The sequence below is a fragment of the Chlorocebus sabaeus genome, chromosome 6 (assembly GCF_047675955.1).
Source record: "Chlorocebus sabaeus isolate Y175 chromosome 6, mChlSab1.0.hap1, whole genome shotgun sequence".
In the NCBI taxonomy this organism is placed as follows: domain Eukaryota; kingdom Metazoa; phylum Chordata; class Mammalia; order Primates; family Cercopithecidae; genus Chlorocebus; species Chlorocebus sabaeus.
In genome coordinates, this window is record NC_132909.1 from 50135476 (window position 1) to 50161259 (window position 25784).

The following is a 25784-nucleotide window of genomic DNA, read 5'->3' on the forward strand; positions in this document are numbered from 1 at the left end:
TAATCCCAGCTACTCGGGAGGCTGAGGCAGGAGAATCGCTTGAACCCGGGAGGCGGAGTTTACAATAAGCTGAGATCGCGCCACTGCACTTCAGCCTGGCAACAGAGCGAGACTCCGTCTCAAAAACAAAACAAAACAAAAAGAGACAGAAAAACAAAAACAACAACAAAAAACCAAAAACCCAAAACCTTGTCCTGATTCAGCACTCAAATTCACCAGCTGGAGAGGAAGAAAAAATTCCGTGACCTCACGAGGGCCAACAATGTGGACCATACATGCAGCAGGGGCTACTTTCTTCTGCCCCAAGGCTTGCGCAGGGCCGCTGGAAATTTGCCATATTATACGAAGGGGGTGAACCTTAACAAATTGTCTCCTGCATCCCAAACTCGCTCCCCATCTGATCGTTATCTGGGGCAGCCCCCAGATTTGACCAGAAAGCTCTTATCATTCACACCCGCCCCAGGAATCCCCAATCCAGCCTCAGCTCCCCAGTCTCACTCTTCTGTTCCCCATGCACCTCGGTTGGTCTAGAGACCCTCCTCCCAATTTGATTCTCAGCCAAAACCCCAATGCGCGGCGACCCTGGCGCGTGGCAGGACGGGATTTGTAGTTCCAGGGTTTATCGGAGGGTGGGGAAGGGAGGCCTTTACGCATGCGTTTGTGGCGGCTTTCTGCACGTGTTTCTCAGCCCAGTTTTCAGTCCAGCGCAACTGGCTACCACGGAATCCCAACTGCTCCTTTAGGGTGTCTTCCGCGATTCTTCGAGTGGAGTTAGGCGCCTGCCGACACTTCCCTAACCTTGGAGGCCCAGTACTTGCTTTTCATGAATGAACGGAGCCGGGACTGACTTTGCCTACGGCAAGTGGGTTGAGATAGCGGTTCCCCTCCTTCAGGCAGGGGCAGAAATTGACCTGTGCCTCTCGAGGGTCAAAAAGTTCCTCAGATCAGGGCTAGGTTGTTCTTTGGGATTAGCGCCGGTGAATTCATTAAATATCGGCCTAGGGAGGGGCTGAATACAGTAAAAGAACAGCCTTGAGCCTTGGAGGGTAAAGCCACGTTTTTAAGGAACAAGTTAGAGCTGGCCAGGTCATGATTAACTTGGATGATCTCTAATCGCGCGAACTGCTCTTCTTTTACCCATTTGACAAGTGGGGAAACTGAGGCTTCAAGTGGCAGGAGGTCTCCCACTTTGTTATCGGCAGGGCAGGGAGGGGAAACCAGGACGTTCCAGGGTCTCCAGCTCTTTACCATCTGCTCCTCTCTCGAGAAGGAAAAACGGTGCCCTCCTGTCTTCAGACGTCGCAAGGATCGCGAAGATTTCTTTCTTCATGACCCTGCTCTTGTCAGAATTTCCTGCACTGTCCCACCTCATTCAACTTCAGGTAGGGAAAGGGATGAGGCCTGGTTCAAAGTTTAGTAGTTCATTTCGTTTTATTCAAAAATGTATATCCTTGTGGCTTTTTTATCTCCTTGTAAAAACTGTCAAACAGTACGGGAAAATAATGCAAAAATTGGTGGAGGCTTCTGTAGGAACCCGGCTTGTCTCAGGCACTTACTTTGTCCTGCTTTCTTTCCTTTGTCTCTGGGCTGTAAAGACCATGCTCAACTCTTTCCTTACGCGCACACAGCGTACTCCTCCCAAGTACCTCTGGATGGGGGAAGGGAGGCATATTTCAATTTTTAGTGGAGGAAGGTGACAAGGAGGTCGCTGGCTCTGGCCGAGGGGTTCCTGGATCCATCACACACAGAAAGTCCCCACGCGCTACCAAACTCCTGGTTGCAGCTAAAGAGCTTGCAGTCAGGTCAGTGTAAAATGCTGGGAAAACGAGACACTGGGAGGACCGGCCGGCTAGAGAGGCCAAAGAAACGGCAACTCTTTCGTCACGTGACCGGGCCTCGTCTCAGCCCGGGTTTCCCAAGTGCCAGGGCACGTGTGAAGGTTGAACCTTCCGATTGGCTCGGCGGGACCAGTTTGAACAGAGTACGGGAGCCGCGGCGGCTCACCTACGGCCGCGTTTTTCTTTTTTTTCTTTCTTTCTTTTTTTTTTTTTTTAAATTCTCTCTCTTTGGCTCCCTCCTTCCGCGCGAGTCTCTGGAGAAGCCGCAGCGCGAGTTGCCGCCGCTGCTGCCCGGGGCCGGGTAAGTGGGCCTCACTCAGCCCGACCCTCTTGGCCCCGGCTTGCGTCGACCCCCGCCGGGCACCGGGCCTGCGCTGCGCGCGGCCCGGGCGTCGGGGCCGCGCCCGACCGGGAAAGGCCGGGAACCCGGTTGGGCCCGATCCTCCTGGCTGCTAGAACGGGTCGGGCGGGGGAGGGGGGGAACTGAGCAGAGCTTAGGGGGTGGGGCCTCGAAGCCAGGCCATGTCGGGGCTCAGCAAGAAGAGGGCCAGTGGGACTGCTGTGGTCGGGCTGGAGGGGATGTGATTGGGGGAAGCGTCTGGGGACTGCTTGGGGCCTGATTGGGGGACGTCGCGAGGATCGGGTGTGTGTAGGGGCCTGTTTCGGTGGGGCTTGGTTGGGTCTGATTGGGGGAGGCCGCACTGAAAAGTTGAGCGGGGAGGGGGGAAGGGAGCTTGTTGGGCCCTGTCAGGGAGGGGCGTCAGACTTCGGCCTAGAGGGTTTTCCTGGATCTGACTTCGAGGCGACGCTGGGATCCGTTGAGGGGAATGCCCCGGGGGGTGTTCACCCAGGCCGAACTGGGGGAGGCTGCAAGGATCGGGCCAGGGGGTTACCGACAGGAGGTGGTGGGGGGCTCGGCCGAACTTGACTGGGAGAGGCAACAGAGATCCATCAGCAGGGGTTACTGCTGACTGGGTTGGAGGGGATTTCAGGGAGAGCCTTGGCCAGACCTGATTGGGAAAGGCGACTGGGATCTGTCCAGGGGGCTCCTATAGTGGGTTGGCCGGGCTTGGCTGGCTCTCATTCGAAGAGGCAACAGAGACCTATCTGGGGACTGCTTTGGGCCTGATTAAGGGGAATTCTTAGAATTTGACTAGGCCACAGAGAGGGATATCTGGCATCCGCTGAGCTTGAAGGGCAGGAACAGGGGACAGGAGAGATCAGGACGATCGTCTTGGGACGGTGCATCTGGGGAAGCTCAGAAATTGGACTAGGGCAGGAGGCCTCTGGGATTTGGCAGAGGTTAAGGGCCGAGTGTCGGGGGAAGGGGACTCTTCAGGGACTGTGCCTGCACGGAAGAGACCACGGGGGCCGGGGCGCTATCACGGTCTGGGGCGGGGCCCCTGGATGTGGAGGCGGCTGGGCCCTCGCCCAGCCGCTGCGAGGGAGGTAGAAGCCTTCAGGCTCGGAGCCGGGGTCGGCGGCATGGGCCACCCTGGGACGAGGGCTCTTCGCTGGTTCCCGTGAGGATCCGCCGGGCCCCGCCGCCGCCGCCTGTGGCCCGCTTCCACATCCCCCCTCCCGCGCTCCCGAGCCCGCGACTGCGCGGCCGAGGATGGCGCAGCTGGCGGGGACCCCGCACTTGGGCGGGCGTGGATCGGAGGCCTCCGCCTGTCCGCCGAGGGCGTTCCCGTCGTCATGCGGCCACCGCGGCCTCAGGGGCTCCACCTGGGTCTCATACGGAGCCCCAGAGACCCAGCGCTGACCCCGGCCCCTACCCCCGCAGCTTGCCTTGCGCCATGGACTGGCAGCCAGACGAGCAGGGCCTGCAGCAGGTCCTGCAGCTGCTCAAAGACTCACAGTCGCCCAACACAGCCACTCAGCGCATCGTGCAGGATGTATCCTTCCTTCCTTCTGGGGCTGGGGGAACCGGGTAGATGTATGCAGTTTCCAAAGGCCAGAGAGAGAAAGAGAGGGACTGACTCCCCCAGTCCCAGATTTTTTCTGCTGTGAGGAGGATCTGCCCTGGACAGAGAAGGATTAGAATTCCTGGGTCCCATTTCCAGAGCTGTGGGGATTGTTATGGAAAATGATGAAAATTCCTAATGTTCATTGAACGCCAGCATCTACTCCATTGACTGTTAAAGTAGGCCCTGGCCCTCACAGGGTGGCTCATGCCTGTAATCAGAGCACTTTGGTAGGCCGAGGCAGGTAGATCGCTTGAGCCCAGGAGTTTGAGACCAGCCTGGGCAATATAGGGAGACCCCCCCATCTCTACAAAAAATACAAAAAATAGCTGGGTGTGGTGGCATGCACATGTAGTCCCAGCTACTTGGAAGGATGAAGTGAGAGGATGGCTAGAGCCCAGGAGGTAGAGGTTGAGGTGAGTTGAGATTGTGCTACTGTACTCCAGCCATCCTGGGTGACAGAGCCAGACTAGTCTCAAAAAAAAGATATAGACCAGGCGCGGTGGCTCACGCCTGTAATCCCAGCACTTTGGGAGGCTGAGGTGGACGGATCACCTGAGGTCAGGAGTTTTGAGACCAGCCTGGCCAACATGGAGAAACCCTGTCTCTACTAAAAATGCAAAAATCAAGCCAGATGTGGTGGCAGAAGCCTGTAATCTCAGCTAGTCAGGAGGCTGAGGCAGGAGAATCACTTGAACCTGGGAGGCGGAGGTTGTAGTGAGCCGAGATCGCGCCACTGCACTCCAGCCTAAGTGACAAGAGAGAGAGTCTGTCTCAAAATAAATAAATAAATAAATGTTTAAACCATGAGCATGACTCATTCCAAAATCTGGATTCCCTCTTTTTTTTTTTTTTTTTTTTTTTAAAAAAAGGTACCATGGCCTGTTACTGGGGAGAGCTGACTAGTAGCTGCCACTTTAAGAGGAGTGGGATTCTCCTTCCCTCTTCTGCTCTGGCTAGGTCTTCAGGAGTAGATGGGAAACTCAGACATTTCCACCCAACTCCTTGTATGATTTTTTTTTTTTTGAGATAGAGTCTTGTTCTGTCGCCCAGACTGGATTGCAGTGGCATGATCTTGGCTCACTGCAATCTTCACCTGCTGGGTTCAAGCAATTCTTCTGCCTCAGCCTCCCAAGTAGCTGGGAATAGAGGCATGCACACATCATGCCCGGCTAATTTTTTTGTATGTTTAGTAGAGATGCGTTTCACCATGCTGGCCAGGCTAGTCTTGACCTTGTGATCCGCCCGCCTCGGCCTCCCAAAAAGTGCTGGGATTACAGGTGTGAGCCACCACGCCCAGCCCCTTGTATGAATTTGACGTGTCTGAGGTGCTCTGTGTCATTGTGGGCTTATTATGGAGTGGTGTCATTGTGGGCTTATTAGGGAGTGGGATCCCCCAGGAGCTAGCAGCCTGGTCCCAGTGGTCAGAGATAGTGTCAGGTACATAGTGAGGGGGCCTGGCCGGGGGAAGGCCTCTGTCTTCCAAGTCCCTTAACAGCCTGGAAGAAACTCAAACAGCTCAATCAGTTTCCTGACTTCAACAACTACCTGATTTTCGTCCTGACCAGACTCAAGTCAGAAGGTACGCCCTCTGCTCCCTTCCATGCGATCGGGACCCTGCTTTCTCCCCCGTGGGCCCCTGAACCTCAGCCTTCCTCCTCCCAGATGAGCCAACGCGCTCTCTTAGCGGCCTCATCCTCAAGAACAATGTGAAGGCGCACTATCAGAGCTTCCCACCCCCTGTGGCAGACTTCATCAAACAGGAGTGTCTCAACAACATTGGCGACGCCTCCTCGCTCATCCGAGCCACGATTGGTGAGAGGGGCAGCGGGGGTTGGCCTCTGAGAACACACTGAACTCTCACTCTCAGACAAGCGGCTTCTCAGCATGTTAAGTGTAGTGCTTCATGGACTGCTCCAGCACCTTCTGTGGTAGTACTATTACTATTGCCATTTGATAGATGAGGAAGCTGAGGCGCTGAGCTATTAAGAGACCTGCCTGAGTAAGCAGCAGAAGTCAGAAACAGCTGAGGCAGCGCAGAGCCACGCTCTGGAACCACTCCCTCCTGAAACAGTCCTTCTTGCCTCTGAGACAGTCATGCAACATCTAGAACTTTGTATTAGGCCTTGGGCTGAGTGCTAAGGGTATAGCAGTTAAAATCCGCAGGTATTCATGTTTCAGGTGCAACGTGAATTAGGTTTTCAGCAGACCCTTTTCTGACTCTTGGAAGGTGGCCTGAGGAAGTTACAGAAAGAGGACTGAGAATTGGCCGGGCGCGGTGGCTCACACCTGTAATCCCAGCACCTTTGGGAGGCTGGGGTAGGCGAATCACCTGAGGTTGAGTTCAAGACCAGCCTAGCCAACATGGTGAAACCCCGTCTCTACTTAAAAATACAAAAATCTTAGCTGGCCAGGCACAGTGGCTCACGCCTGTAATGCCAGCACTTTGAGAGGCCGAGGTGGGCGGATCATGAGGTCAGGAAATTGAGACCATCCTGGCCAAGATAGTGAAACCCTGTCTCTACTACAAATACAAAAAATTAGCTGGGCGTGGTGGTGGGCACCTGTAGTTCCAGCTACTCGGGAGGCTGAGGCAGGAGAATTGCTTGAACCCAGGAGTTGGAGGTTACAGTGAGGCGAGATGGTGCCACTGCACTCCTGCCTGGCAATAGAGCAAGACTCCATCTCAAAAAAAAAAAAAAAAAAAAATTAGTTGGGCATGGTGGTGAACATCTATAATCCCAGCTACTCAGAAGGCTGAGGCAGAAGAATCGCTAGAACCCAGGAGGCAGAGGTTGCAGTGAGCCGAGATCGCGGCACTACACTCCAGCCTGGGCAATGGAGCAAGACTATCTCTACTAAAAATATGAAAATGTGCTGGGTGTGGCAGCGGGCACCTGTAATCCCAACTGCTTCAGAGGCTGAGGCAGGAGAATTACATGAACCCGGGAGGTGGAGGCTACAGTGAGCTAAGATTGCGCCACTACACTCCAGCCTGGACTACAGAGTGAGACTCTATCTCAAAAAAAAAAAAAAAGAAAAAAGAAAAATAAACCTACTGATAACCTTAGTTAGGAGGCTGGTTTTCTTTTTTTTTATTTTATTTTGAGACGGAGTCTCGCTCTGTCGCCCAGGCTGGAGTGCAGTGGTGCGATCTTGGCTCACTACAAGCTCCGCCTCCCGGGTTGACGCCATTCTCCTGCCTCAACCTCCCGAGTAGCTGGGACTACAGGCGCCCGCCACCGCATCTGGCTAATTTTTTGTATTTTTAGTAGAGACGGGGTTTCACCGTGTTAGCCAGGATGGTCTCGATCTCCTGACCTCGTGATCCACCCGTCTCGGCCTCCCAAAGTGCTGGGATTACAGGCGTGAGCCACCACGCCTGGCAGAGGCTGGTTTTCTTTATCTCTTCTGAGGGCTGGAAGCACTGAGGCACAGAGAGTGAGGGGGTGTGGCTAAGGTTCCACAGTCCTCACTGTACCTACCCACTGCAGGGAGCACCTTTCTCTCATGGACAGCTTCCACCCTTGGGAAACAGTGCCATCTCGTGGCAGTAAATAACCATCTCTGCACTTAACAGAACCCATATCCAGCTTTGTCACCAGATATGTGCATTGTCCTGGCACCTCAGATGCCTGCTGTATGTGACTCCTGGATGTCTAATAGGCAGTATAAGCATCCCTGCCACCTTCCTGCCCTTACCTCCTTTCCCTCTCTCCCCTCCCACTCTCTGCCCAGCCCCAGTGGCTCCTTACCTATCTGTTAGCACATCATGCCTGTCCTTACATCAGGCCTTCGCACCATACAGTCCTCTGCCTGAGATGCCCTTTTCCCAGAAACCTGGATGATTCCTCCCTTGCCTCCTTCACCTCCTTCAGGTCTTGCCTCAGATATCAAGATGTCACCTCAATGAGACCTGCTCTGGCTACCCAATTTAAAGTTGCTAGCTTCAGCTACAGCCCTTTCTCACCATCTTTTCTGCTGTATTTCTCCCCTTAGTCCTTGGCATGTGGCCCCTCCCAGTTGTTTGTTTTTGTTTTGTTTTTTTGAAATGGAGTCTTGTTCTGTCCCAGGCTGGAGTGCCGTGGCGTGATCTCCGCTCACTGCAACCTCCCCCTCCCAAGTTCAAGCAGTTCTCCTGCCTCAGCCTCCCGAGTAGCTGGGATTACTGGTGCCCCCCACCACAGCCAGCTAATTTTTGTATTTTTAGTAGAGACGGAGTTTTGCCATGTTGGCCAGGCTGGTCTCGAACTCCTGACCTCAAGTGATCCACCCACCTAGGTCCCCTAAAGTGCTGGGATTACAGGCATGAGCCAGCTATGCACGGCCCTTCCCAGTTTTTTTGCTAATTTATCTTTACTTCGTAGCTTCCAGCTCCCAAGGGTGAGGATTTTGTGTGTTGCTTTGTGCTGTGCTTTAGGGCCTGGAATAGAGTTGACTCACGGTAAGGTTCAGGGTGCTTACTGAGTCAAGGAGTATCCTTCTACCTATGTCAAGGCCAGGAGCGGTGGCTCACGCTTGTAATCTCAGTGCTTTTGGAGGCCGAGGCAGGAGGATTGCTTGAGGCCACGAGTTTTAGGCCAGCCTGGGCAACATAGTGAGATCCCATCTCTACAAAAAATGTTAAAAATTAGTTGGGCATGGTGGCATGTGCCTGCAGTCCCAGCGACTCAGGAGGCTGAGGCAGGAAGATGGCTTGAGGCCAGGAGTTCGAGGCTGCTGGGAACTATGATTGTGCCACAGCAATCCAGCCTGGGCAGCAGAGCAAACTCTATCTCTTAAAAAAAAAAAAAACAACAACAAAAAGAGGGGGGATGTGGAGGGCATACATGGGCTAGGGGACAGAAAGGCCCCACTGGGGGTGCCCAGTGGGAGGGGAGGTGCTGGGCAGCCCCCGCCCGGCCTCAGGCAGCATCCTTTCCTGGCTGCCCCAGGCATTCTCATCACCACCATCGCTTCCAAGGGTGAGCTGCAGATGTGGCCCGAGCTGCTGCCCCAGCTCTGCAACCTGCTCAACTCGGAGGATTACAACACTTGTGAGGTAGGCGAGAAGCCATAGATGGCCAGAGTGGGTATAGGGGGCTGGGACCACCACCCACCACCCACCTTTGTCTCTCTGCCCCTCTGCACTCAGGGAGCCTTTGGAGCCCTGCAGAAGATCTGCGAAGACTCATCAGAGCTTCTGGACAGTGACGCGCTCAACAGGCCCCTCAACATCATGATCCCCAAGTTCCTGCAGTTCTTCAAGCACTGCAGTCCCAAGATCCGGTGGGTGCAGCTCTCTGGGGGCTTCAGGGAGCCTGGAGTGGGCAGGTTCAGGGTGACCCATGTATCTGCTCCCCGCCAGGTCCCACGCCATCGCCTGCGTGAACCAGTTCATCATGGACCGGGCTCAGGCGCTGATGGACAATATTGACACCTTCATTGAGGTGGGACGCTGGGCTGGGAGTGGACAGGGTGAGGACCAAGGGCCCCTACAGCTGACCTTTTTCCTCCCTGCAGCACCTGTTTGCCCTGGCTGTGGATGATGACCCCGAGGTGCGGAAGAATGTGTGCCGCGCCCTGGTGATGCTTCTGGAAGTGCGGATCGACAGGCTCATCCCCCACATGCACAGCATCATCCAGGTGTGCATGGTCGAGGCCAGCCCAGGCGGGCAGGCAAGGGGCCGGTGGCAAGGGTCAGGGAGCCACCCCTAGCCAGGCCAGGCCTCAGCTTCTCCCCGCTACCACAGTACATGCTGCAGAGGACCCAGGACCATGACGAGAATGTTGCCCTTGAGGCCTGTGAGTTCTGGCTGACGCTGGCCGAGCAGCCCATCTGCAAGGAAGTCCTGGCCTCCCATCTGGTCCAGTGAGTACTGCTGCTGTCTACTGTCCCACCCCAGCTTCGATCCCTTTCTATGCCTCTGCCTTCCCTTCTGGTCACCTGCTATGCTTCTCTCAGTCCACATCCTTGTCAGTTTATATTCAGTGTATATTTATGTGTAAGTGGCAAGAATGCCACTTTTTAAAGACTTCAAAATTAGGTAACTGATAGGTGGAAAGAAATGAAAAATCAATGGCCGTGCACGGTGGCCGACGCATGTAATCCCAGCATTTTGGGAGGCTGAGGCATGGCGGTCACGAGGTCGGGAGATCGAGACCAGCCTAGCTAACATGGTGAAACCCCATTTCTACTAAAAATACGAAAAATTAGCTGGGTGTGGTGGCCCACGCCTGTAGTCCCAGCCACTCAGGAGGGTGAGGCAGGAGAATTGCTTGAACCTGGGAGGCTGAGGTTGCAGTGAGCCAAGGTCACACCACTGCACTCCAGCCTGGGCGATAGAGCAAGACTCCGTCTCAAAAAAAAAGAAAAAATCAACAAAGGCTTCAGGTATGGCTGTATCCAGGAGCTCAAAGGATGTGAAAGGCATCTATGTGGTCTCAGATCTGCTTCCCTTGTGTTGGCTTCATTCTTAGGCACATAGGCACAACCTTCCCTCTGGGTAGTGCTATAGCCTTCTATGCCCTTGCAGCTTAGGAACTTCCGAGTAAAGAAATTTTTGACCAGTGCTTCCAACAAAAGTCCTAAAACTAACCCTCCTTGACAAACTTGGATTGCTTGCCTCTCTCCAAATAATTTTTTTCCTTTTTATTTTGAGACAAGGTTTTGCTCTGTCATCCAGGCTGGAGTGGAGTGGCATACTTATGGCTCACTGCAGCCTTGACCTCCCAGCTGAAGCAATCCTCCTACCTCAGCCTTCCAAGTAGCTGGGATTACAGGCACATCCCACCACACCCAGCTAATCTTTTCTAAGTTTTTGTAGAGATGAGGTCTTGCTAAGTTGCCCAGGCTGGTCTCGAACCCCTGGCCTCAAGCAATCCTGTCTTGGTCTTCTAAAGTGTTGAGATTACAGGCGCGAGTCACTGCACCCAGCCCCCAAGTCATTGTTACTACTATTTTTTAATTTTTGTTTTTGAGGTGAAGTCTCGCTCTGCTGCCCAGGCTGGAGTGCAGTGGCACGATCTTGGCTCACTGCAACCTCCGCCTCCCAGGTTCAAGAGATTCTTCTGCCTCAGCCTCCTGAGTAGCTGGGATTACAGGTGTCTGCTACCATGGTCAGCTAATTTTTGTATTTTTAGTAGAGATGGGGTTTCACCATTTTGGTCAGTCTGGTCTCGAACTCCTGAGCTCGTGATCCGCCCCCCGCGGCCTCCCAAAGTGCTGGGATTACAGTCGTGAACCACTGCGCCTGGCCTTATTTATTTATTTATTTATTTAAAACACAGAGTCTCATTGTGTCTCCCAGGCTGGGGTGTAGTGGCATGATCTTGGCTCACTGTGACCTTCATCCCGGATTCTCCTGCCTCCTGAGTAGCTGAGTCTACAGGCGTGTGCCACCAAGCCCAGCTGATTTTACGTATTTTTAGTAGAGACGAGGTTTCACCGTGTTAGCCAGGATGGTTCAAGCGATTCTCCTGCCTCAGCCTCCTTAGTAGCTGGGATTACAGGTGCTTGCCACCATGCTCAGATAATTTTTGTATTTTTAGTAGAGACGGGGTTTCACCATGTTGTTCAGGCTGGTCTCAAACTCCTGAGCTCGTGATCTGCCTGCCTTAGCCTCCCAAAGTGCTGGGATTACAGGCGTGAGCCACCGTGCCAGGCCAATTTTTTTATTTTTAGTAAAGACTGGTTTTCACCATGTTGGCCAGGCTAGTCTCGAACTCCTGACCTTGTGTTCTGCCCACTTCGGCCTCCCAAAGTGCTAGGATTACAGGCGTGAGTCACTGCGCCCGGCATATTTTTGTATTTTTATTTATTTATTTATTTATCATTCATTAAAGGTGAGGTCTCACTATATTCCCCAGACTGGTCTCAAACTTATGGTCTCAGGCAATCCTCCTGCGTTGGTCTCACAAAGTGCTAAAATGACAGGTGTGAGCCCCCATGCCCGGCCCCAAGTTATTATTGATAACAGTCTAGGGCTGGGTGGACGGCTCCTGGGGAGTGATGAGACCTAGATCAGCAGGTGATGAAGGCTCTGTCACTTCCAACTCTGGGCTGCAACTGAGGGGCTGGCTGCCTAGTCTGTTTGCTCCCCTACCCTGGCTAATCTCTGCCCTGTCTCAGGAAAGCGGCCAGGAATAGGAGTGCACGTCCCTGCCTTAATGTTGTGCTAGGGACTGGGCACCACACCAAGATTTTCAGTGTATTCAGGGGTCTGTAATTCACTGAGTGGCCAGGCCTGGGTCAAGAGCTTTCCTGCAGGCTGAGTGCCATGGCTCACGCTCTAATCCTAGCACTTTGGGAGGCTGAGGCAGGAGGATTGCATGAACCCAGGAGTGTGAGGCTGTGGTAAGCTGTGATTGCACCAGTGTACTCCAGCCTGGGTGATACGATTAGACCCTGCTTCTTAAAAAAAAAAAAAAAAAAAAAAAAACCTTTCTGTGGAGGCAGCAGTGGCATCATTTATATCTTAATCATAGAGACAGAGACTAGGTTCTGATAATTCCCCAGAGGCAAATGGATCGATGTGCACCTAGCAGTATCATCATGCTCTGCAGGGTCTGCTCTGTGGCTGATTGGTGGGCTGGTCACCCTGTTGGCACCTGTTTGCCTCCTCCCCAAGCTGTGCCTCCCCCTAACTTTTGCCATGGCCCCTGCATCCCCATAAACAGCCCCTTTCTGTGCAGGTTGATCCCCATCTTGGTGAATGGGATGAAGTACTCGGAAATTGACATCATCCTGCTCAAGGTCAGGCAGGGCCCACCCAGCATGGGTGGGCATGGTCATGGGTGTCATGGCTGTGGTCCCCAAAGTACTTAACAGTCTGCCTGTCCCCCAGGGGGATGTGGAGGAGGACGAGGCTGTCCCTGACAGTGAGCAGGACATCAAGCCACGCTTCCACAAGTCACGCACGGTGACACTGCCCCACGAGGCTGAGCGGCCTGATGGCTCTGAGGACGCGGAGGATGACGACGATGATGATGCTCTCTCCGACTGGAATTTGAGTGTGTGCCCCTACCTGGGGGTGGGGGTGGGGTGGCAAGCCCAGGACTCCCTCTTGGGAGGTGACTGGAAGCTGAGGCAGAAGCTGATTAGAAGCTGATCGTGAAGATTCTGATCCTGATCTCTGATCCTGGGAGTGCAGTCAAGGAGGTCGACCATCTGCCTGAGGGGCCGCCCTGAGCCTTCCCGTTGTCTCCCTTTCCCCAGGGAAGTGCTCAGCGGCCGCACTGGACGTCCTCGCCAATGTCTTTCGGGAGGAACTGCTGCCCCACCTACTCCCGCTACTCAAAGGCCTCCTCTTCCACCCCGAGTGGGTGGTCAAGGAGTCGGGCATCCTGGTGCTGGGAGCCATTGCCGAGGGTGAGTGCACCTAATCTCTGAGCCCCGTGCTGGCACGAGACTGTAGGGCTGGCCTACATTACTGGCCACACCAAAGGCTCAGTTCTCCCTGGAGGCCTACTCACCCCACTCCAAACAGCTCTGAGATCTCTATTCTCCCCTTGGTTTTGGGCCTGAAAGGAACCCCTGGATCCCCACAATGCAAGGCCTCTTGTTCATTCTCAGAGGCAGGCAGTTCTTTCATGTTGAAAGCATAATTACAGCAACAACGATAATAACAGCAGGCACAGCTGCATGCTTGCCCCATGCACTTACATAGACAAACATCCTTGGCCCTCACCACCACCTGATGAGGTGGGTGCTGGATCCCAGTTTCAAAGATGGGGAAACTGAGGTACAGAAAGATTGATGCCAGTTCCTTACAGTCACCCAGGGTGCGTCTGGGCCTTAAACCTGTTCCTGGCTGCCAGGCTGGCCTGCCAGAGTCAGTAGTAAACCGTGGTAGGTGGTGTTTCATCAAATTCAACCTGATGTCTTGTAATCGGTGGGGTTTTCAGGCTCCCATGGTCCCGATGGGACATAAAACTTGTTACAGGAGGGCTTTGTGAGTCCGTTGGAGGCATGATATGCCATTGCCTTAGCATCCAGACCTGTGCCAAAAATTTCAGGCATGGCAGCAAAAACCCTCAACCTTGTAAGCTTTCAACATTTGTTTAAAATTTGTCTAGTTACTGTGGTGCACGCCTGTAATCCCAGCTACTCAGGAGGCTGAAGCAGGACAATTGCTTTAGCTCAGGAGTCTGAGACCAGCCTGGGCAACGTAGGGAGACCCTCTTTCTACAAAAATTTTTTTAAAAAGGCCAGGTGTGGTGGCTCATGTCTGTAATCCTAGAACTTTGGGAGGCTGAGGCAGGCAGATTGTTTGAGCCCAGGTGTTCAAGACCAGCCTAGGCAATATAGTGAGACCTCATATCTACCAAAAAAAATCCTTAAAAACCTGATAAAATTAGCCAGCATGGTGGTAAGTTCCTGTAGTCCCAACTAATTGGGAGGCTGAGGTGAGAGGTCAAGGCTACAGTGAGCCATGATTGCGCCACTGCGTTCCAGTATGGGGAACAGAGTGAGACCCTGTCTCCAAAAAAAAATTTGTCTAAGGAAATGTTTCGACATGTATTATGTGTTTAATGTATCTGATATCTTATGTTAATAGGGTATATATCACGCAATACGCTTGTATATGTTAATAGATTACATAAGCTGTGTTATCTATTTATTTTTTTGAGACCTAGTCTTGCTCTCTCACCAGGCTGGAGTTCAGTGGCATGATCTCAGCTTACTGCAACTTCTGCCTCCCAGGTTCAAGAGATTCTCCTGCCTCAGCTTCCCGAGTAGCTGGGACTACAGGTGCATGCCACCATGCCCAGCTAATTTTTTCGTATTTTTAGTAGAGACAGGGTTTCACCACCTTGGCCAGGATGGTCTCGATCTCCTGACCTCATAATCTACCTGCCTTGGCCTCCCAAAGTGCTGGGATTACAGGTGTGAACCACCTTGCCCAGCCAGCCACTGTGCCTGGCCTCTTTTTTTTCTTTTTTTGAGACAGTGTCTCACTCTTATCGCCCAGGCTGGAGTGCAATGGCATGATCTCGGCTCACTGCAACAATACTCTGGTATCGAACTCCTGACCTTGTGTTGCATGAGCTCCTGGGTTTAAGCAGTTCTCCTGCCACAGCCTCCAGAGTAGCTTGGGATTACAGGAATCCTCTACCAAGCCTGGCTAATTTCTTCTTTTTTTTTTTTTTTTTGAGACAGAGTTTAACTCTTACTGTCCAGGCTGGAGTGCAATGGCGCAGTCTTGGCTCACTGCAGCCTCCACCTCCCGGGTTCAAGAGTTTCTCCTGCCTCAGCCTCCCGAGTAGTTGGAATTATAGGCGTCCACCACCATGCCTGGCTGATTTTTTTGTAGTTTTAGCAGAGACGGGGTTTCTTTCACCATGTTGACCAAGCTGGTTTCGAACTCCTGATCTCAGGTGATCCATCCACCTCAGCTTCCCAGAGTGCTGGGATTACAGGCGTGAGCCACCGCACCCAGCCTGTATTACATGTTTATGGTAAAAATATCTATAGGAGTTGAGCTCAAACTGGTAAACATAGATCTTGTGTCTAGGATTGTTGGGGGATGTGCTATTATCTTCGTTCTCTTTAAATAAAAGAACAGTGTTCGTGATCTTTAAAAAAAAAAAAAAAAAAGGCTGGGTGTGGTGGCTCAAGCCTGTAATCTCAGCACTCTGGGAGGCCAAGGTGGGTGGATCACCTGATGTCAGGGTTTCAAGACCAGCATGGCCAACATGGTAACACCCCATCTCTACTAAAAATACAAAAATTAGCCAGGCGTGGTGGCACATACCTGTAGTCCTAGCTATTGGGAGGCTGAGGCACGAGAATCACTTGAACCTGGGAGGCAGAGGTTGCAGTGAGCGGAGATCACACCACTGCACTCCTCCCTGGGCGACACACGAGACTCCGTGTCAAATAAAACATTAAAACATTTTTTAAAAGGGCTGGGCAGTGGCTCATGCTTGTAATCTCAGCACTTTGGGAGGCCAAGGTGGGTGAATCAACTAAGGTCAGGAGTTCGAGACCAGCCTGGCTAACACGGTGAAACCCCGTCTATACTAAAAATAGGAAAAATTAGCTATGAGTGGTGGCGGGCGCCTGTGGTCCCAGCTACTTGGGAGGTTGAGGCAGGAGAATTGCTTGAACGAGGGAGGCGGAGGTTGCAGTGAGCTGAGATTGTGCAACTACACTTCAGCTTGGGCAACAGAGCAAGACTCTGTCTCAAAAAAAAAAAAAAAATTAAAAAGTTAAACAAAAATAACATGAAACAGAAAAATCACAAACGACCAGGCACCTATAATCACAGCACTCTGGGAGGCTGAGGCTGGGGGATCACGTGAGGTCAGGATTTTGAGACCAGTCTGGCCAACATGGTGAAACCCCTCTACTAAACCATCTCTACTAAAAATATAAAAATTAGTTGGGTATGGTGGCAGGTGCCTGTAATCCCAGCTACTTGGGAGGCTGAGGCAGGAAAATCACTTGGGAGGCAGAGGCTGCAGTGAGCCGAGATCACGCCGTTGCACTCTAGCCTGGGCGACGGAGCAAGACTCCGTCTCAAAAAAAAAAAAATAAATAAATCACAAACATCTTAAGAACTGTTTCAAATGCAAAGTGCTTTTATTCCATTTGGGTCACTGCTGCCCCATAAAACCCCACTCACTATGTAAGGGAGCCAATTTTGAATTAATGCATGACCAGATAAACTAACACAGGGCTCTTTGGCTGGGCACCGTGGCTCACGCCTGTAATCCTAGCACTTTGGAAGGCCAAGGCGGGTGGATCACGAGGTCTGGAGACCGAGAGCATCCCAGTCAACATGGTAAAACCCCGTCTCTACTAAAAATACAAAAAATTCCCTGGGCATGGTGGCAGGGGACTGTAATCCCAGCTACTCGGGAGGCTGAGGCAGGAGAATTGTTTGAACCATGAGGTGAAGGTTGCGGTGAGTCAAGATCGTACCACTGCACTCCAGCCTGGGTGACAGAGACTCTGCCTCAAAAAAAAAAAAAGATAACCTGGGGCTTTGGGATGAGAGGCTTCTGCTGTTTCCCCTCCTGCGCCTGCCTTTCCCTGGCTCTGTGAAATGAGTCTGGGTCAGTGATTTAACCTCTAAGCCTCAGTTTCCCTATATGTTGTGTACGGCTGACTCTTTCTCTCCATAGGGTAGGTGTGGCTGGGCCTAGCTTGCTCCTGGGGCCCAGTCAAACTGCCCCCTCCTGGTTCCCTTTCCTTATAGGCTGCATGCAGGGCATGGTACCCTACCTGCCCGAGCTGATCCCGCACCTGATCCAGTGCCTGTCGGATAAGAAGGCCTTGGTCCGCTCCATCGCCTGCTGGACGCTGAGCCGCTATGCCCACTGGGTGGTCAGCCAGCCGCCCGACATGCACCTCAAGCCCCTGATGACAGAGCTGCTCAAACGCATCCTGGATGGCAATAAGAGGGTGCAGGAGGCGGCCTGCAGGTGACCCTGGATCCCTGATCCCACAGCCCCCACTCCCCCGGCCACCCTCTGGGAAGTGATGACACCTGTGACTGTTGATGTGTCACTGATTTCTCTCGTATTCGTACTGGCTGATCCTGAGTTGCCCTCCCCCACTGCCCATGGCCCAGTGCCACCTGCCATGGTCCACTGAGCCCCCCGCCTCATCCTCCCTCCTGCCAGTGCTTTCGCCACCCTGGAGGAAGAGGCCTGCACGGAGCTGGTGCCCTACCTCAGCTACATCCTGGACACACTCGTCTTTGCCTTTGGGAAATACCAGCACAAGAACCTGCTCATCCTCTACGACGCCATTGGCACCCTGGCCGACTCTGTAGGCCACCACCTCAACCAGCCGGTGAGATCCCAGAGCGGCTCCTGCCTCCCAATCCCTGTGCCCCTGGGCATCCAGTGACCTGGTGGCAACCCCGTGTTGCACGCCAGGGACGTGGCCATGACCTCGACAGGCAGACAGACAGACCCGGCCCTGCCCTCGCCCTGCTCCCAGTCTAGTGGGGGAGAAAGACAGTTATGAGACAGCATGGTAAGTGCTGTGCTTCGGGAACCAGGAGGCGGTGACCCAGGCTCCCAGGGGGGTGGGGTGGGGAGGACAGTGCTTGGACAGGTGAGAAGAATGAAGGCCTCCAGGTCTGGCCAGATGACAGGCCTTTCAGGATTCCATGAGCAAGGCGCTCAGACCTCATCACTCGGGCAACAGGTGCCTGAGTCAAAGTCTGCCACCCCGACCCAGGGAGCGCCAATTTCATGCTCCCTCTCCAGGAATACATCCAGAAGTTGATGCCCCCACTGATCCAGAAGTGGAATGAGCTCAAGGACGAAGACAAGGACCTCTTCCCCCTGCTGGAGGTGAGTGGGCTCCTGCCCCTTTCCCGAAGCCCATCCTGCTCACCCCGCCTGAGTTCTCCCCATCTGCCTTCCTCCCTGCCAGTGTCTGTCATCAGTGGCCACCGCCCTGCAGAGTGGCTTCCTGCCTTACTGTGAGCCCGTTTACCAGCGCTGCGTCACCCTGGTGCAGAAGACACTGGCTCAGGCCATGGTGAGCACCCCCACGCCCGTCACCTATGCTTCTGCATTGGCCTGCCTCGGGCCTGCTCGCCACTCACCCTTGCCCCTGTCCCCATCTGTGTCTAGATGTACACCCAGCACCCTGAGCAGTATGAGGCTCCCGACAAGGACTTCATGATCGTAGCGCTGGATCTGCTTAGTGGCCTGGCTGAGGGCCTGGGTGGTCACGTGGAGCAGCTGGTGGCCCGCAGCAACATCATGACATTGCTGTTCCAGTGCATGCAGGTGGGTGGGGACCTGGACAGTGATGACACCCAGCAGCCTGCGTGGGCTGCCCCTGGCGGGGACTCAGGGCCTGGTTGTGCGCAAAGAAAATCAGGGAAAAGGGGCTGTTCTAATTATTTTAAACAGTAATCCTGGAGGCTGAAGCGGGAGGATGGCTTGAGCCCAGGTGTTTGAGACCAGCCTGGGCAACATAATGAGACCCCAGTTCTAAAATTAAAAAAAATTTTTTTTCAAAAAGCAAACAGTATTGAAAATAGAAAATATGAGGCCAGTCGCTCACGCCTGTAATCCAGCACTTTGGGAGACCGTGGCAGGTGAATCACTTGAGGTCAGGAGTTTGAGACTAGCCTGGCCAACATGGTGAAATCCTGTCTCTAGTAAACATACAAAAATTAGCCAGGCATGGTGGCGGGTGCCTCTAATCCCAGCTACTTGGGAGGCTGAGGCAGGAGAATTGCTTGAACCCAGGAGGCAGAGGTTGCAGTGAGCTGAGATCATGCCACTGTATTCAAGACTGGACAATAGAGTGAACCTCCGTCTCTTTCAAAAAAAAAAAAAAAAAGAAAACATGAAAGCCCAAGTCCCTGCCCCAGCACAGTTGGCTCTCCATATCTGTGGGTTCTACATCGCAATCTGTGGTTCTCCAAGTCCCTGCCCCAGCACAGTTGGCTCTCCATATCTGTGGGTTCTACATCCCAAGATTCAAGCAACCTCAGATTGAAAATACTCAGAGGAAAAATTACAACTGTACTGAATACATACAGATGTTTGTTCTTGTTATTATTCCCTAAACAGTACAGTATAACAACTGTTCCCATACTATTGACATTGTATTAGATATAAGTGATTTAGAGATGATACTAAGTGTACAGGAGAATGTGCATAGGTGCATATGCAAACAGTATGCCCCCCGCCTGCCCCCCACCTTTTTTTTTGAGACAGAGTCTCACTGTCACCCAGGCCAGAGTGCAATGGTGCGATCTCAGCTCACTGCAACCTTCACCTCCCGGGTTCACGCAGTTCTCCTGCCTCAGCCTCTCAAGAAACTGGGACTACAGGCATGTCCCACCATGCCTGGCTAACTTTCTTGTATTTTTAGTAAAGACAGGGTTGTGCCATGTTGGCCAGGCTGGTCTCAAACTCCTGACCTCAAGTGATCTGCCTTCCTCGGCCTCCCAAAGCACTGGAGATTACAGGCATGAGCCACTGCGCCCGGCCCTAACACTATGCCACTTTATATCAAGGACTTGCACATTCGTGGATTTTGATAGCTGCAGGGACCTGGGAAAGAATCCCCCACGGACACTGAGGGATGACCGTTGGGGCACTGCCATCTCCCATTCGCAGATGTGGACTGGAGGCTAGGGAGGTTAAGGAACAGCTGGGAGCCCTAGAACTGGAAAGTGGCAGAGGCTGGACATGCACCAGGGATTGTGCCCCCTCAGCTGTTGTGGTTAGGAGGAGGGGAGCCCAGCCACACTGATATTTCTTGAATCCCCAGGACTCGATGCCTGAGGTCCGGCAGAGCTCCTTTGCCCTCTTGGGAGACCTCACCAAAGCCTGCTTCATCCATGTCAAGCCTTGTATTGGTACGACACTCGCCTTGTCCCTAACCCATGACCCCAGCCCCGGCCTCAAGTGATGGAGAGCAATACCCAGGGATGACTGTGACCACATTGGGATGTATTCGTACTGTCTGATGGGGCCTGCTGGACTAGGTCTGCAGCTTACCCTAGCTGGCCCTCCTGCTCAGCACTCCTGTTTCTCCCCACCAGCCGAGTTCATGCCCATTCTGGGCACCAACCTGAACCCAGAGTTTATCTCGGTCTGCAACAATGCCACCTGGGCCATTGGTGAAATCTGCATGCAGATGGGTGAGTGCCCTGCAAATGGCAACAGGCCGCTCCCCATTAGCCTGTTCTCAACCTGGGGGCGGTAGGTCAAGGGAAGTCTCTGGGGGATCGTCATGGGTGGAGCCAAGCAGAAAGGTCATTTGTGATTGGCTTCACCAAAGAGAAGGGATAGGAGGGCTGTTCTGATTGGACCGTTTTGTGTAGTTGGCTAAAAGACTCACTTGGATTAATTGGGTGACTTTGGCCCTCACTCGAATTGATTGGGTGACTTTGGCTTCTTTTCCTTTGACTTGGGCAGCATATTCTCACCTTAGCGACTCCAGAGAAGCCTCTGATGTTTGGAGGGTGTGGGTCTGTCCCTGGTTGACCAGGGATTCTGGGTGGGGATTAGCCTGAGAAGCTCTTTTGTTTCCTCACTGGTAGTGGTTGGCCAGTCTCTGGTTAGAACTGGGGTGAGTGAGTGACGGGGGCAGCCCCGAGGCCCCCTGTGGGTGAAGGGGGCTGTGCAGGGCTCTGATTGGGTGCTCCCCCAGGGGCAGAGATGCAGCCTTATGTGCAGATGGTCCTCAACAACCTGGTGGAGATCATTAACCGACCCAACACACCCAAGACACTGCTGGAAAACACAGGTGGGCACCCGGCCCCGCTGCTGCCTGCACCCCTGCCCGTCTTCTGGAGGTGGGGTTCTGGGCTGGGAGGGGCATCAGAAAGGGCCTTGTCAAGGAACCAAGGAGGGTGTCTGGAAGTAACTGGAAGGAGGCACTGGGAGAAGCCCCAAGAAAGATGCAGCCTCAGGCTGGGTGCAGTGGCTCACACCTGTAATCTCAGCACTTTGGGAGGCAGATCACCTGAGGTCAGGAGTTCAAGACCAGCCTGGCCAACATGGTGAAACCCCATCTCTATTAAAAAATACAAAAATTAACCGGGGGTAGTGGTGCGTGCCTGCAATCCCAGCTACTCAGGAGGCTGAGGCAGGTGAATCGTTGAACCTGGGAGATGGAGGTTGTAGTAAGCCAAGATCATGCCACTGCACTCCAGCCTGGGCAATAGAGCAAGACTGCATCTCAAAAACAAAACAAAACAAAACAACAACCAAAAAAACCAAAAAGGAAAGAAAGAAAAGGAAAGGGAAAGGAAAGAAAGAAAGATAGATGCAGAGAGACCTGGGAAGAGACTCAGGTGTGATGGGGAGGACCCCTGGCTGGGCCAAGCTTGGGGGACCAGGGTGGCCGCAATAACCATTCCCTTGGGGCTCATGGGGCGGGGCTTGGTGCCTCGTGCCAGAGGCCCCGCCACGTACCGTCCCGGGGCCGCTCGGGGTTGCAGGTCGTCTGACGAGTCCCTCTGCCATTCCAGCCATCACCATCGGCCGCTTGGGCTATGTGTGCCCCCAGGAGGTGGCACCCATGCTGCAGCAGTTCATCCGGCCTTGGTGTGTGTCCACGTGTCAAGCCTGCTGTGTGGTGGGCGGGACGGGCCCAACTCCCTCCCTCACCTGTGCACTTCCAGCCCCATCTGCCTACTGACTCCCTGCCCTGCCCCACCCCCACAGATGCATGTCCCAGGCCCACTCACTGATCCCCAGTGACCCAGCCCTCCGCAGATGCATGCCCTGCCTGCCCTCTGACTTCCAGCTGCTCACCTTCCCACAGGTGCACGTCCCTCAGGAACATCAGGGACAACGAGGAGAAGGACTCAGCCTTCCGCGGCATCTGCATGATGATCGGTGTCAACCCGGGGGGCGTTGTGCAGGTTGGGGCAGCTGGGCTCTGAGGGCAGGCGCGGGCGCTGGGCTCGGGCGGCCCCTCACCTGGGATCCGTCACATTTCAGGACTTTATTTTCTTCTGCGACGCTGTAGCCTCCTGGGTGAGCCCGAAGGATGACCTTCGGGACATGTTTTATAAGGTGAGGCTCTGGGCCCTGATCTAGTTCTGGGAGCAGGCAGGGGTGAGACCATCTGGTAACAATGGGGCCTCGGGATGGGGGAAGAGGCGCACTCCCCTTGTTCTGCCCCTGCCTACCCCTCACCACCACCCTCCCCACAGATTCTCCACGGCTTCAAAGACCAAGTTGGGGAAGATAACTGGCAGCAGTTCTCTGAGCAATTCCCGCCGCTGCTCAAGGAGAGGCTGGCGGCTTTCTACGGGGTCTAGGTGATCATGGAGACTGCCAGGTAAGGAGGCCGCAGCTGGCGAGCCAGCACTGTCTTGGGGGCCAAAGGGTCCCAGACCATGACCTTCCTCCTCCCCCTGCAGGTTTCTGTCTGCGTTGTCGTCGGAGGGATTACTGGGGAGTGCGCTGCATCCAGAAGTCGCTGTGCCCTGGTTGAGGGGGGTTAGGGAGGAGTGAGTGGGACTCAAATCCAGATGCCTTCCCCGTCCATCCGTCCGTCCGTCCACTTGCCCTCCTGGCAGGTGGGTGGGGCCACCATGCTCATCCTACAAACGGGGAGGTGGGGGGGGACTTCTGGTGGGCAAGGGCCCCTGGGCTCTAATAGGGTCATCTCTGGCAGCCCACTTGGGCCAGCTACATGGGAGGGAGGAATCTACACAGCTGACCGAATCCAGCTTCAGATGAGGTGAGGGAGGAGCAGGTCAGGAAGGGGACCCTTGTAGGGACGCGTACACTCACACGGACACACGTGGCCACACGCATGTGCGGGTGCCATAACCGGCGAGGCTGGGCCAGCCGCTCCACCATTTCCCCGACTGCATGGAGACAGTAGAATTAGTGAACCCCTGAGTTAACCCGTAAGGCCTTCCGTGTAACCTGCATCTAGAGTTTAAGAAGCTTCTGCTGTTTTGCCGGAATTGGCGGTGACTGGGGAGGGCTGGGTGGGTGGGGGGCCTCAGGCGGGATCTCGGGGCGGGGGGAGGAGGATGGTGACCTTGGGGGTCGCCCTTTCAGCACGCACATGCTTGGGACCTGCTCCACACACTCCCTGCCAGCTTTGTTGCAGCCTCAGCTGGTGTGTCTCCGTCCTTGTCCTAGCCTAACTCGCAGGGTGAGAACCACTGGAGTGGCTGGGGCTGGCCAGAGGTCACCCTTTCTCCTTCCTGTGTGCTCCAGTGGCTTTTGAAGACACTGGGCTGGGACCTTTTTCCTGAAGATTGCTGGTAGCCAGAGCTTCTGGCACCTACCCCTAGCATCTCTCTCTGTAAGCAGCTTCAGGGGCAGTCCATTTCTCTGTGCTTCTGAAAGCCCCCTTCTTACATTTCAGGCCCGAGTTTTAACTCAAGGGCCAGGGCAGGGGCATTTGATTGATGATGACAGAGGACACAGGTTTATGCTTTGCCAGCAAGAAGGAAAACCGAGGCTTGGCGGAAGGGAAAGGTGGTGTGTCCCCTGTTCCCTACTCCATCTCCCTGGGACTTCCTGCTCATCATAGTACCCAGTGAGCCCAGAGATCCTACTAGACTGGGTCAGCAATTCTAGAGAACTTACCGGAATAGTCTGGGGACATGGTCAAGGTGGCAGGGGCTCCCCTAGAGAGCGTGGGGGTGTAGTTATTTCCCAGTTGGTCAGAAAACTGGGCCCTGCAGACCCCCTTAGCATTTTTTCCCTTTTTTTTCCCTTCCTTGCTTTTTACTTCTTTGGGGAGCCCCTTGTGTTTTGGAGTTTGACTGGAGTCTCGCATCCTGGGGCCTGCTCCATCCATTCCTCCTGGGCCCCAGACCCTCCATCCTAGCCCTGTGTCTTTCCAGAGTCAGGGTCAGGCCCCGCCTCGATTCCAAGGGGCACTCAGTACACATTCCATAAATTAGCTGGGTGTCCCTGCCCGCCCACCCCATGAAACTCGAGCAGGTCTCTGGAAGCCATTTGTTTAAAAAAAAAAAAAAAAAAAAAAAAAAAAAAAAAAAAAAGTTTTAAAAATACCTTTAATTTTCTGGTAATTCCAGTTCTTTGGAGCATCCTCTGCTGGGTCTTGGGGTGTGTGGATGGATTGGCTGTCTGATGGGATTGGTAACCCCTCACTACTCAAGATGCGGGGATACAAACACCTTCAGGGAAGGGGAGCCTGGTTCTTCTCGTTTTCCTTTTTTTTTTTTTTTTTTGTTAAAAAAAAAAACTATTTAATTTTTTAATTTATTTTTGGTTATTTTTTGCACAATGAAGTTTCAGCTTCTCAACCTTCTCCCCTAACCAGGGCTGTGGACCCAGACTGGCCTTGAGCCACAGTCCCTCTTTCCCTCTTCACCCTCTTCCCCCTGCGGGCTCCCGGGTCTGTCCATTTGTTACTGTGCTGTGCTGGGGATTGGCGCCGAGGTGGCGTGAGATTCCACTTGTGTAGAACTTTGTTGAGTAAAGATCAGTTTCTTGTGAACTCCTTAGTCTGTGGCTTCCTGTGTCCTTGGCTTTGGTAGTAAAGAAATGTGGGGGGCACCTGGGATACTTGAGAGTGGGAAGATAGATGAATGTGAAAGATGGAAGATTAAATTCGTAACATATATGAAATGTGCAGTTCATTCTCTGGGACTTCAGCCACTAAGGGTGAGTCATTAGTATCACAGCCCAGGTTCAAGACACCCCTCTGCCGTACTCTAAACGGAGTGGTAAGGGCTGAGGCCTTGCCACACTCTTATCATCAGCTAACCCTGGGTCAAGGTTTTCATGGAAGGCTCAGCCCAGCCCCAGGCCTGAGGGAAATTTATTAATATTAGTTACAATTACTCAGGCAAATGAGAAGTAGTTCCAGCTGTGGGGAAAAAAAACACAATCTTCAGAATAAAATTTTTTTTTTTGAGACCGGGTCTTGCTCTGTCACCCAGGCTGGAGTGCAGTGGCTTAAGCAATTCTCCCACCTCAGCCACCCAAGTAGCTGGGACCACAGGCGCATGCCACCATGCTGGCTAATTTTTGTATTTTTTGCAGAGGAGGTTTTCGCTATGTTGCCAAGGCTGGTCTTGAACTCCTGGGCTCAAGCTACCCACCTGCTTTAGCCTCCCAAAGTGCTGGGATTACAGATGTGGGCCACCGCCCCCAGCCAGAATAAAATCTTACCGCAACCTGGGTGTGGCCCAAAGATCGTGAGAAAATTAAAAAATACTGACACACATCCAATATTCAACAAATAAGGCCTGCATTCTAGTGAGAGGACAGACTATAAAAAGTGGAACTGGCCGGATGCGGTGGCGCACGCCTGTAATCCCAGCACTTTGGGAGGCCGAGGCAGGCAGATCACGAGGTCAGGAGATCGAGACTATCCTGGCTAACACAGTGAAACTCCGTCTCTACTAAAAAATACAAAAACATTAGCCGGGCGTGGTGGTGGGTGCCTGTAGTCCCAGCTACTCCGGAGGCTGAGGCAGGAGAATGGCGTGAACCCGGGAGGCGGAGCTTGCAGTGAGCTGAGATCGCACCACTGCACTTCAGCCTGGGCAACAGAGGG

General features: G+C 53.5%; 1 protein-coding gene and 2 non-coding genes across 10 annotated transcripts; all 3 read left to right on the plus strand.

Moving 5' to 3' along the window:
- Positions 1–661: 661 nt before the first annotated feature.
- On the plus strand, positions 662–24719 carry TNPO2 (transportin 2). 8 transcript variants are annotated; one of them, XM_007995411.3, is made up of 26 exons: positions 662–862; positions 1268–1382; positions 3625–3736; positions 5312–5387; positions 5471–5620; positions 8740–8846; positions 8940–9073; positions 9153–9234; positions 9308–9430; positions 9538–9656; positions 12479–12539; positions 12631–12796; positions 13002–13154; positions 16990–17215; positions 17417–17588; positions 18011–18097; positions 18180–18287; positions 18383–18541; positions 20043–20130; positions 20317–20415; positions 20928–21023; positions 21721–21826; positions 22047–22146; positions 22226–22300; positions 22441–22568; positions 22651–24719. In XM_007995411.3, the coding sequence occupies exons 3-25, from the start codon at positions 3638–3640 to the stop codon at positions 22546–22548; spliced, it is 2694 nt and encodes an 897-aa protein (XP_007993602.1). In that variant the 5' UTR covers positions 662–862; positions 1268–1382; positions 3625–3637; the 3' UTR covers positions 22549–22568; positions 22651–24719. The 8 variants fall into 8 exon arrangements, with proteins under 8 accessions (XP_007993602.1, XP_007993601.1, XP_007993603.1 ...); XM_007995410.3 differs by having other exon boundaries at positions 1271–1382; XM_007995412.3 differs by having other exon boundaries at positions 662–858; positions 1271–1382.
- LOC119621880 (small nucleolar RNA SNORD41) lies at positions 17265–17334 on the plus strand. Its single transcript, XR_005238495.1, has one exon. It is a non-coding gene; the product is annotated as a small nucleolar RNA SNORD41 (small nucleolar RNA).
- Positions 20172–20248, plus strand: LOC140711980 (small nucleolar RNA ZL2). Its single transcript, XR_012093314.1, has one exon. It is a non-coding gene; the product is annotated as a small nucleolar RNA ZL2 (small nucleolar RNA).
- Positions 24720–25784: the final 1065 nt, after the last annotated feature.

Bases quoted from the DNA above. Each gene is read 5' to 3' on its own strand.
- TNPO2 (XM_007995407.3), top strand. From the start codon at position 1,814: ATGCTGGGAAAACGAGACACTGGGAGGACCGGCCGGCTAGAGAGGCCA. The intron at 2,140-3,624 runs GTAAGTGGGCCT...CTACCCCCGCAG, and splicing joins CCGCTGCTGCCCGGGGCCGG to CTTGCCTTGCGCCATGGACT. The intron at 18,288-18,382 runs GTGAGCACCCCC...ATCTGTGTCTAG, and splicing joins AGACACTGGCTCAGGCCATG to ATGTACACCCAGCACCCTGA.